This window comes from Heterocephalus glaber, unplaced genomic scaffold (genome assembly GCF_053883595.1).
Source record: "Heterocephalus glaber isolate CG9 unplaced genomic scaffold, H.glaber_assembly_v1.0 deba00001429, whole genome shotgun sequence".
Taxonomy (NCBI): domain Eukaryota; kingdom Metazoa; phylum Chordata; class Mammalia; order Rodentia; family Bathyergidae; genus Heterocephalus; species Heterocephalus glaber.
This window is the reverse complement of record NW_028258294.1, coordinates 2,758,005-2,770,683: the sequence shown is the minus strand read 5'-3', so window position 1 is coordinate 2,770,683 and position 12,679 is coordinate 2,758,005. Positions and strand designations below refer to the sequence as shown.

The following is a 12,679-nucleotide window of genomic DNA, read 5'->3' as shown; positions in this document are numbered from 1 at the left end:
CTGTTGGTTTTTTATAGATGGTTTTTATCAGGTTGAGAAAAAGACCATATATTCCAATTTTCTGTAGGGTTTTTATTATGGATTGGTTTTGGATTTTGTCAAATGCTTTTTCTACATCTGTATAGATAATCATATGGTTTTTGTCCTTGGTTCTGTTAATATAATGTATTAAATTTATTGATTTGCATATGTTGAACCATCCCTGCATCCCTGGGATGAATCTCAATTGGTCAGGATATATGATCTTCTTGATGATCTTCTGGATTCTGTTTGCCAGTATCTTATTGAGGATTTTTGCATCTATGTTCATTAGTGAGATTGGTCTACAGTTCTCTTTTTCAGTTGGGTTTTTCTCTCCTTTTGGGATCAAGGTGATGCTTGCTTCCAGCAATGAATTTGGAAGTATAGCTTCCCTTTCAATTTCATTGAAAAGTTCAAACAGAGTGGCATAAGTTGTTCTCTAAATGTCCTGTAGAATTCAGCAGTGAAGCCATCAGGACCTGGGCTTTTCTTAGTTGCTACATTTTTAATTACATTTTCAATGTTGTTGATTGATATTGGGTTGTTTAGAATGTTTAGGTCTTCTTTATTTAACTTTGTTAATTCATACGTATCTAGAAATCTGTCCATTTCTTCTGTGTTTTCCACCTTATTGGCGTATAGCTCCTCAAAGTAGGTATTGATGGTCCTCTGTATTTCTGCTGGGTTCATTGTGATTTCACCCTTTGCATTTCTAATTGCATGGATTTGGGCCTTTTCTTTCCTTTTTCTCATAAATTTGGCTAAAGGTTTGTTAATTTTGTTTATTCTTTCAAAGAACGAACTCTTTGCTTCATTGATTTTTTTGTATCATTCTCTTAGTCTCCATTGCATCGATTTCTCTGACCTTTTTAATTCCTCGAATGAGCTTTGTATGAGATTTGGGTTTATCCTGCTCTTCTTTTTCTAGAAGCTTGAGGTTCAGCATTAGGTTGTTTATTTGGGCTTACTCTGTTTTTCTAATATGACTATTCACTGCTGTGAATTTCCTTAAAAGACTTCTTTCATTGTGTCCTATAAATGCCAATATGTTGTATTTTCATTGCCATTTAATTGAAGGAACTGACTGATTTCTTCTTTAATTTCTTCTGTGACCCATTGGTTGTTCAGGAGTCTGTTGTTCAGTTTTCATGTATTTATGAAATTCTTGCAGTTTCTTTTGTTATTGATCTCCAATTTCATTATACTATGATCTGATGATATGCAGGGGATAACTTCAATTTCTTTGTATTTACTTAAACATGTTCTATGAGCAAGTATGTGTTCTATTTTGGAGAATGACCCATCTGCAGCTGAAAAGAATGTGTATTCTGATTTTGTGGGGTGGGAGACTCTGTAAATATCTGTTAAGTCCATTTGTTCAATAGTTTGCTTGAGTTCTAATATTTCATTGTTGATTTTTTGTCTAGTTGATCTATCTATTTGTGACAATGGGGCATTGAGGTCTCTCACTATGGTTTTATTAGTGCTTAATTTTTCATGTCCGTTAGTATTTGTTTTATGTAGTTGGTTTGATGTAGTAGTGTTTGATGCATAGATATTTATGATTGTCATCTCTTCCTCTTGGATTGTTCCCTTTAGAAGGATGTAGGGTCCTTCTTTGTCTCTCTTAATCAGTGTTGATTTGAAATCCATTTGATCTGCAAATAGGATAGCTACTCCTGCTTTTTTTCTGGTTCCTTTCACATGGAGTATTGTTTTCCACCCTTTAACTTTCAGTCTGTGGGTTTCTATTTGAGTTAAGTGTATTTCTTGTATCCAGCAAATTGTTAGATCTTGCTTCTTGACCCATTCGGCCAATCTATTTTTTTGATTGGTGAATTGAGACCATTAACATTGTTGGTTATAACTGATATTTATTGACTTATCCTTGTCATAACCTTTTACTGTTGTTGGATTTCCCCCGCTTGCATTTAATTTCTTGTCTTGCCTAATGGATTCATTCGGCTGGGCTTTGTGGGGTTGTGAGCATCATTGTCTTTTCCTAGGATATTGTCTAAAATTTTTTGAAGTGCTGGTATTCAAAAAGTTCCTCAGGTGTTCTTTGTCACGAAAGCATCATATTTCTCGATTGTTTTTGAAAGATAGTTTTGCAGGGTACATCAATCTGTATTACAGGTTGTTTTCCTTTAGGGCTTGAAATACTTTACTCCAGGCTCTTCTTGCCTTGATGGTTTGTGTTAAGAAGTCTGCTGTGATTCTGATGGGCTTTCCTTTGTGTGTGATTTGCTTCTTTCCTCTAACTGCTTGTAGGATTTTGTTCTTCTGCTGGGTTTCTGGAATCTTGACTATTATATGCCTATGTGTAGATTTTTTTGATCATGGCTAGTTGGAGTCCTATATGCCTCACTTATCTGCATGTCAAATTCTTTTCCCCTGCTTAGGAAGTTTTCTGCCATTACTTCTGTGAAGAGTTTTTTTTAAATGTCATTTGTGCTATCTCCTGTTTCTTCATTGACTCCTATCAGTTTTGTGCTATTGTTTCCATCAAGTAGCAGCTGCTAGATTGGTTTCTCGTGGTCCCTTGCTTTTTTTTTTTAAAGAAATCTTTCTTTTCCTGTTCACTAATCACAATCGTGTCTTCTATATCTGATATTCTGTCCTCACATTTGCTCCTTCTGCTGCATAAACAGGTGGTTGAGTTTCAGACTGTTCCATCTCATTGCCTCTTGGAGTTGTCTTTGGTAATCTGGAAGTCTTGGTTTGAGTCTTGTTCAGGTGTCTTCTCATTTCAACTGCTGCAGTGTGCTATGCCTTTGTTGAGGTGACTCTTTGCTTTCCCAGTGGGCTTCAATTCTCAACAAGTCTCTGACAGGCCTTCTCTCTTCTGCTCACCACTGAGCCAATTCCTAGGCTGAGAATGATGGGCTTCTGCATCTCCACAGTGCTGTTGTCCAAGCTGGATTGTGGCTGGGGCGTGTGTACATTCACTGATGGTATCTGGGTGGGCCTCTGGCTGTAGCTTGTGCACCCATGTAGCTGTTTTCTAGGTGGGCCCCTGGCTAGGGCTTGTATGCCTGTACCACAGTTGTCTGGGCAGGCTTATGGCTGGGGCCTGTGCACACTTACCCTTCTATGTAAATCATAATGTTCATGAAACACTTAAAATTTCTATTTAAAATATCAATGGTTAATATATACAAAAGAATATATATATATTTCTAATTTATATGTAATGCATAACTTAATAAATTTCTAATAAGCATATCTGAATTGGGACCCAAATCTAGATGTAAATCATTACCATTAATTTGCATTTACCTACATGTTCCTCCCTTATCTCATTTCCATGCCCACCCTTTCCTCTGAATAACTACAGGCAGTGCCCAGTTTATGATGGTATAACTTTTGATTTTTTTCAACTTTACTTGTGAGTTTTTAACATCTTATTGTGATGCATATTCAGTAGAAGCTATACTTTAGTTTTTGAATTTTTATTTTTTCCTCCCAGTTTAGTGATACATAGTACAATACTTTTGTACCATTGACAGCAGCAGTGAGCCACAGCTATGATCAACCACATAATCATCAGCATAAACAACTGATACTGTATGGTGTACTATGTAAATAACTTATGATGTTTGGTACATCATACATATTAAATGCACTTTAGATTTATCATATTTTCAATTTTGATAAGTTTAGATAGACATACTTTGTCAGAAGTCAGGAAACATCTGTACATATTTTCATGTGTTTCTTCACTTTGGTTTAATTATTTTGTTACATACATATGTATGGATCACCCAAAATATGTAGATTAATTTTATACATTTTTAAAATTTTGCACATTTTAAAATTAAAGATGTTTTCATTTTGCAACATGTTTTTCTACTTAACATTGTTTCAAACATTTATTCATGTCATTCTATGATATAGTTTATTCGTTTTCATTGTTTCTTAAATTCTACTTTGAAAACATATCATTATTTTTCCATTTTCCTTTAGATGAACATTGAATTGTTTCTGAATTTTTGCTATTATGATCTATGGTACTGTGAATATTTTGGTTCAATTCCTGGTGCATATGTACAGAATTTATCTGGTATGTATCTAAGTAGTAGAAATGCTAGGCTGGAGAAGAAACAAGTGTTCAATTATGCAAGATAATACCAAATCATTTTTAAAGTGCTTCTAGAAAATTACACTTGGCAGAAATAAATTAAAATTATCATTTACTATGTTTTTTCCTTTTGGTCTTTATTTTGTCAGACTTCATTCTTTTTGGTGTAAATGGTTACATTATGTTACTTTGCATTATCATCATAATAAAGATTAGATATTTTTCCTAGGCTTATTGGTAATATGTGTTTTTTTATGATGAAATATGTATTCATATGTTTTACTGATTATTTTACTTTCCTTTTGGTTTGTGGGATTTTAAATATTTTTATTCCTTTGCTTCTATGTTGTGATTTAATTTTCTCTCAATTTGTGCCTTGTCTGTTTGCTTTGCTTATTGAGATACAAGTGATAAATACATGTAATTGGAAATTTGTATATACCATTAATTAATCCATTTATGAATTTAAATAATTTTATTTTTTAGTTTGGGAAGTTACCTTGGTTTTTCCTTCTCCTTTTTGCCTGTTCACTTTTACTGGATCCTTATTGTTTGCTTATCTTTGTTATTGTAACTATTATTTCTTTAAAGCCATAATGCATAGCTCTTCTATATCTTACATCACATAATTCCAAAACCAACAATAACTAAGTACCAAAGCTACCAGTTTTTGTTTCTGCTGAATGTCATTCATAGTAACATTTCTTTTTTTGGTTAAGTTATGATCATAACTCACTTCTAATACAATAGGCCTAAACTGTAGTAGATTTCCTCTAGAAAATTTTTACTTTTGCTTCTACTAGTAGCTATGGTAGAGCTACTGACTAAATCATTTTAGTCTCCAGAGTCTTCGCTCAATGAAGTTCAAGGACCAGCTTCCCACTTGACAGTCTGAGGTCCACTGCAGTACTGCCATTGCTGGATGCCTTCAGATAGTCTCACCCCTGTCTGCTAGTTTCTGCTCACTTTTAATATCCTAACCTCATAACTGCTCTGATCTTGGCTGAGGTTGTGTGTGTGTGTGTTTGTGTGTCTACTAAACAACATTCTTGAATGTTGCTGCTGCAATACACGTAATTCCCCATTATCATATCCAGTGCCTAGTTGATTTTCGGAACATTTAGTCTTCCTTAGTGTTACAAGATGTCCTAAAAAACATTTTTTTCTTAAAATTTTACAACATTTAACTTTGTGGAATATTTAATTCTATTTATATCTTAAGCCTACAATGTATTTATGAAAGCATGTTCTCTGGCCAGGTGTCTAAAAGTGATTGTGCCGTGCCTTTAAAAAGGAAATTTTGAAAATAAACTTTTATTTTTAAGTAGTTTTATACTTTTAGAAAACCTACAAAGTTGTACAGAGATTCCCCATATATCTCACATTCTGTTTTCCTTATTATTAGCATCTTAAATTAGTATTGTTGCAACCAATAATGATACATCAGTGTGTTATTGTGAACTGAAATCTATGTTTTATTCAAATTTCTTTAAGTTTTAGTTAATGTTCCTTTTTTGGTTTCAGAATCTCATCCAGGATAGCATGTTACATTTATTCATTATGTCTCCTTGAGCTCTTCTAGACTGTGACAGTTTCTCAGAATTTTAAATAGATATTTCATGCTATTTGTCTACTGTTATATACCATAGAGAATGTTTATCATCACTCTAGGATTCACCTATTTAGTCTTCCTTCCTTCTCCCAGAACATCTGGCAACCACTGATTGTTTTTATCTTTTCCAGATGTGATATGAATGGATTATACAGTATACATTGTTTTCATATTGACTTATTTCACTTGGCAATATGCATCCATGTTTTATATTGTTTAATAGCTCATTCCTTCTTATTACTGAACAATATTTAAGTATATGGATTTACTAGTGAGTATCTTTTCACCTATTGAAGGTCATTTTGATTGCTTTTGGTTTTTGGAATTATGAATAAAGGCTGTGTTAGTTACTTTCCTGTTGCTCAGGAGAAAATACCTGAGACTCACAACTTAAAGGAGAAGACAGAAGCATTTGGCTTATAGTTTCCAGTGGGTTTAGTCCAAAATCATCTGACTCCAAGGCAAAAAAGGGAAGATGGAAGGGCCTGGTGGAGAACAGCTGTCTAACCCATGGCAACCAGAAAGCAGAGAGAGACGAGCCAGGGACAAGAAGCACCATTCCTTGCCCTCAGTGATTTGATCCTTCTAACTAGGCCCTATGAGACTTTGGGGACATTTTAGATTATAAAAACATAACAAGTTGCCATAAACATTGTCATATAGGTAAAAAGTCAGTATTCAGGATTTTCTTTATTACATTTGTTTTACCTTGCCCCTCATAGTTTTCAATTCTTTTAATCAGCAGTATTTTTCATATGCATATTATGTGTACATATATGTAGAAACTATTTGTGAGGTATCGTGTGACATTTGATTCTTACATTTTCTTCACAGATATTCAAGAATTTTATGAGGTGACATTACTAAATTCTCAAAAAAGTTGTGAGCAGAAAATAGAAGAAGCCAATCAAGTTGTACAGAAATGGGAGAAGACATCGATTCTTTCTCCATGCCATGATAGCCTTCAAAAATCTGCAGAGGTATATTATTAAAGCTTACCAAAGCATTGAGTAATATTGGGACATAGAGCAGAAAGTAGTGGTGTTGGGAATAATAGTAGTAATTGTTATCAATAAGTGGCAAAAGTAATAATAGAAATGTAGTTACTCTGCACTGTGTGTAATTTTCACATATGAAAATCTAGATTTTGCTGGGAGCTGTAATAGGACACGGGAAGACAGATTTTTTTCTTTTTTGACACAAATATTTACCTTATACAATTGAGTTCTTTTATGAATATTGTAACAGTATGAATTTGTTCAAATTTAAAAATTCTGGAATTTCAAAATATAGTTCTGTGTGCAATGGAGCTTTGAAGATGGATAGTGGGATTGGACAGGGTAGTCTAATGTAATTTCCATAGCATGGACACTTATCCTAGGGCATGAATAAAATGGGGAGTTAGAACAAAATCATAGAACTCTTGTTTCCATTTTTTATTATCTTTGAATTAATTTACATTTAACATTTTTATTTATAATATTTTGGTAATTTATGAATATATTAAATTACATTAATAACAATGTATATGCATTTAAAATATATATAAATCTTTTAGATTTTTTTAGATTTTTGTATACAATTTTTATAGATAGAACTATGGAGTCAAAAAATTTGGAGACTACTGGTGGAATTAACAATTACCAAAATGTAAGGCAAGTTGAGGCCTCTTATATTCATATCTAAGGACAATAGTAGAGGCAGGGGCAAATCAGTGATGCAGTGACAATCAGAATTTGAAGGGAGGTGATACCACACACACACACACACACACACACACACACACACACCTGTCAAGTTTAGGGTTGTGTAGCCAATGCCATGACTTGGAAGCTACATGGAATCCTAATGCCACTCAATGACTACTTATTGACTGAATTTCTGGATTAAAATTGAAGCCTCTTAAATATTTTCTGTCTTGCTCAGAATTGTTTTGGAAATGGGATAGAACTGAGCCTAATGATAACTTTATTTACTTGAATAAAAAGTTAATAATGACAATAATTTGTTAATAGATATCAAGTATGAGAAGTTATACTTAAAAGTAGAAAAATAAACATCATGCTAATTTCAATATTTAAAAGTAATTATTTGGATCTTTTTGGTCCTTTTATTTCTGTACAAATGTATGTGTGTTAAGTAAGGACACTGACATGTAAGGTGATTTTGTCTTTCAAGTTTAAAGTTATACTAATAGTAATTATCCATATCGTATTAAATATTTTAAAACTATTATAATGGCAATATATATTCCTTCACTTTGAACTTACTTAAGCAGTTTTCCCTTCAATATTTAGGCCATCTCAAATTTTCTGCTAGGAATAATGGTTTAAGAGATATTCATAAATATAAAACCTGTTTTGGTGATTAGTTCATTAGGGTTGATTGTATGGATTATTGAATTAAAGGACGTTGATATTTTTAAGACTCACTAAAGGTTGACAAAATGCTTTGCAGATAGGTGCTATTAGCAGTAGCAGTGTTTGAAAAGGCTAATCTGCCTATAGTCAAATTACATGATATTTAATTTAACATATTTTGTCAAATTAATAAAATCTTTGGCTTAATCCTTTATATTAAAATTATTTGTTCACTACTGGGCTGAGTTACTGGTTATCTATATCTCTTTTTGTGATTCACTAAAGCTATATGTTCATTTTAAAAAGTGATGTTAGAATTCTTACTGTTTTTAAAGAACATTTTATTTAGGAAATATGCCATCATGTTATCATAATTTTTGTGTTTTTCTACCTTGTTGATTACTATTGCTTTTGCTTATGATGCATCTGACATTAAAATATTTTTAATTTTTATGTGATAACATCTATTAATTTTTTTGTTCTTTCTCGCCGAGTTTAGTAATCTTGAAAGATTAATTAGTCTCCTATATTTTTCAACTTTTATTGCCTTGAGATTTTCCCTTTTAGAATTTTTAAATATTTTTTATTCAATTTCTAGATGCATAGTTCCATACATATACATAATTTTGCATATATGCATAAAGGATGAAATTCTAAATGTTCTTTAATTTTTTTTTCATTTGTGAATGTTTTCTCTTTTATTTCCTGCTTGTACTGCATCAGCTCTTCCCTCTCCACATACAAAGTAACCCAAGGCAACAATTTAATATGATTCTTCCTTTTATGGTCACATGATATGTATTCATGTGTAAACTCTATACCCTTATATATTTTTTTGCATACATGCACATACTGGAGCATGTACACAAAATTTGGGGAAGTCATTATTTCTAAAAAAAGTTCTTATTATGTGAATGATTTTTCAGGAGTCTGGTATAGCTTTAATTGGTTCTTCTGATGAGCATGTAATTTCATAGTGTATATATATCATAATTTATATAATCACTCTTCTCTTGGTGGGAATTCTATCTCCATTTTTCTGCCACTATGATTAATGCTACAGTCATCCTTATCCAAGCTAACTCATATTTTTGCTCTGTAAGTAAATTCTCAGGGGTGGCATTGTGGGCTTTATATATTTTTAATTTGAATAACTTTTCCCAGACTTATTTAGATTTTTCACTGCAACACAGTATAGTTTTTAACCTCACATCCATGCCAGCAATAGATTTTACAGCTCTTAATTTGACCAGTTTAATAGGCATCATGATTTTTCATTTAATTTCTAGTTCCCAGATGATTAAATTTGAGCATTGTTTCATATATCTATTGACAAATTTGAATTTATTCCTATGGAAACTTATTTATATTCTTAACTATTTTTTTATTGAATGTCCTTGTCAATTTGTGTGGTTTTTTTCATATTTTTAAATAATTTGATTTATACAATATTATTATACATGGGTTTTCTTATGGACAAAGATTTTGGATGAACTGATGACGTATGGTGCCTTTGTTTTTTGATTAGTATATTGTCTTCAAATATGTCAAGAAGACAAAACAATTTTAAAGTTAGAGTGTTTACTAGTGGTTATCTGAATATTATTTGACTTAATCCATACAAATTAGAGCTTTTAATTGGTTTGTGAACAGGTATCTGTAAAACAAGGATAAATGCTGAGAAAAAAAACCCAGTGAATATTAGACTTTTTAATACTCTTTTGTTTTTATTGTCAAAATTAGCATAAAAAGCCAGAGCTAATATAGTAGGCATTTTCTCACATGAATTCCCTCCTTATGAAGTCCTTATCCTGTGGTGATTTGAATATTTGCTTGTTATATCTTAAACATTGGACAGTGAACACACACTAACTTCACTCAGCTTTTTAAGTGAATCTGATTGTTCTCCTTTATTTGACTGTATGAAGCAAAGGGATGATTCTGGCTGTTTTTTTCTCACTGAAAATGGGTACCAGGGAAAGTATCTCTTATTTGGGATCAGGCCAATTGAAGATCCTGCCCATAGGGTTTGGCTTTCCAATGTCAAAGCTTAGAAAGAAAATCCAAAAAAGTTGTTACATAAATTGTCTAAGTAGAGTTCAGTAATTGAGAAATGAGGCCAAAACGAAGTTCATAACCACAACAGTTTAGAATAAGAGAAGCAGCAGGTTGGGTAGATTTTGATGATGTAGTGCAATGCTATTAGTGTTTTAAATTCTCACTTTTCTCCTTTCCCTTGGACAAGCTGAATTTACTTAAATAAACAGCTGTAAAGGATATGTAAACTATACAAGGGCAGCAATAATAAATCTCCTTTTCTTCTGAAGCCTTACAATGCACAAGGGTGTATGGCACATAGTAGGCTGAAGAAATGTGTGTTGAACTAGAAAGATGTCTTTCCAAGTCTTTTTGGCTCCCAAATCCAATCTAGCTATAGGACTTCTTGCATATGCCATTCTGCTTCTTTCTTTCGTTCTCAGCACGGTTTCTCCCAGATACAGGATAGACTAGAAAAGAAACTGATGTGCTGATCAAATCTGGCAAAGGAGGTCATTGGTAATATCCCCTAAAGCAATAAGAATGATATTCTTTTATTTTTTAATTTTTTGAATGATAGTCTTTTATTACTGGTAAATTGGCTTTGGAAACAAAAGTTCTGGAAACACTTGAGGAATGGAACCACTATTGGAATATCACTTTCTAGCAGGTTATATAGGAACTAATACATTCATTTAAAAAACCATTTTCTTAAGAGATCCATCAGCCTTTAAAATTTTTTGATAATGTAGGAAAAATGAAAAGGAAGTATCCACTGACAACTTTAGTCTACTTGTATGAAGCAAAAGTCAAGATTAGTGATCAAAATAGCAAAACCTTACATTATGGATTCCATTGGTGAGTGCATGCAGATCCCTGCGAGCAGCTGTGTGGCCCAGATGAGCACAGCTGCAGGCAGATCCCAGCTGGGGGTCCTCCCCAATACCAGAGGCTCTGGCACACCCACCCAAGACAGGAGCCTGTCCAGAGAGGAGCTACAGTGGCACTCAGGCTCCTGCCAGAGGCCTGCCATTCCACTGGTGAGTGCATGCAGATCTCTGGGAGCAGCTGTGTGGCCTGGACCAGATAGGCTGTGGGTATATCCCAGCTAGGGCTCTGCCCTGACCCCAGAGGCTGGGGAACACCCACCCAAGCCAAAGGCCCACCCAGAAAAGGGCTACACTGGCACATGGGCTTCAGCCAGAAGCTTGCCATATCATAGGCCACAACCAGGGATCCACCTGGAGAAGAGCTGTACAGGCACATGAGCAATACCCAGAGCCTTGCCCTGATACCATTGTTAAGGGTGAGGAGACCCTAGCCAAAGCCTGTGCAGACAACAGAAACTGGGGCGCACAGCCCCCAAACAAAAGCCCTCCCAGAGAATAGCTACACAGGGGCCCTGGCAGAGGCTCACCTAGATACCATCCCATGTGCTCAGGCCCTAGCCAAAAGCCCACCCAGACAACAGGCCAGCTCAGGGATCTAGACCACTACTCTGAACCCAGGAATTGGTGTATTGGTGAGCAGCAGAGTAAAGGCTGCTCAGTGGCTGGCTGAGAATTCAAGACCACTGGGAGAGCAAAAATGTCACCTCAACAAAGACACTCCAGGCTCCATCTGTTGAAATGGGAAGACACATAAATAAGTTCCAAAACCAGACTTCCAGATCACCTAAGGGAACCCCAAAGGGCAGGGCAATGGGATGGAACAATCTGATACTCAGCCACCTGGACTCCCTGAACTAGCAATGAAAGGGGACCTGGAAAAAATGAAATCAGAAATAATTTTTCAGATAACAGCAGAGATTGTGTCCACAGTACAGGACATGATTAATAAATCTAGAGTAGACATAGATAAAAAAATAGAGGTGCTGAGGAATATGATGAAATCCCAACACAGGAAACAAATGGAATCTGTAAAACAGATGCAAACAGTTTTCCAGGAGATTAAAAACTTCACTGAAAGTTTACACAACAGAATGAGCCCATGTGAGGATAGAATTTCAGATATAGAAAATAGGATTGCGATTAGTGACCAGGAAAAGAAAAATTTCTTAAAAATAGTAAGGGACCACAAGAAAACAATCCAGCAGATTCTAGATGATGCAAAGAAGAATACAATCAGGATTGGAGTCAAGGAAAAAACAAGACAGAGTGGAGATGATATAAAAAACTGTTCACAGAAGTAATGGCAGAAAACTTCCCAAATAGGGGAAAAGAACTTGACATGGAGATAAGTGAGGCATATAGGACTCCAACTAGCCATGATCAAAAAAATCTACACATAAGCATGTAATTGTCAAGATTTCAGAAACCCAACAGAAGAACAAAATTCTACAAGCAGTTAGAGAAAAGAAACAAATCACATACAAAGGAAAGCCCATCAGAATCATAGCAGACTTCTCAACACAAACCTTCAAGGCAGGAAGAGCTTGGAGTGATGTATTCCAAGCCCTAAAGGAAAACAGCCTCCAACTCAAATTGATGTACCCTGCAACGTGATCTTTCAAAATTGGAGAAATAAGATACTTTCATGACAAAGAGCAACTTAGGAACTTCACAAATA

At 34.3% G+C, this 12,679-nt stretch overlaps 1 protein-coding gene across 15 annotated transcripts in view; it reads left to right on the top strand.

The window, feature by feature from the left end:
* The window catches only part of Dlg2 (discs large MAGUK scaffold protein 2), a 2,046,311-nt gene that overhangs the window by 309,670 nt on the left and 1,723,962 nt on the right, over nt 1-12,679 (top strand). For all 15 annotated transcript variants that reach the window (XM_087212053.1, XM_087212052.1, XM_087212046.1 and 12 more), the window contains one exon: nt 6,549-6,694. In XM_087212053.1, coding sequence (XP_087068179.1) covers nt 6,549-6,694 — 146 coding nt within the window. The remainder of the gene's footprint in view (nt 1-6,548; nt 6,695-12,679) is intronic.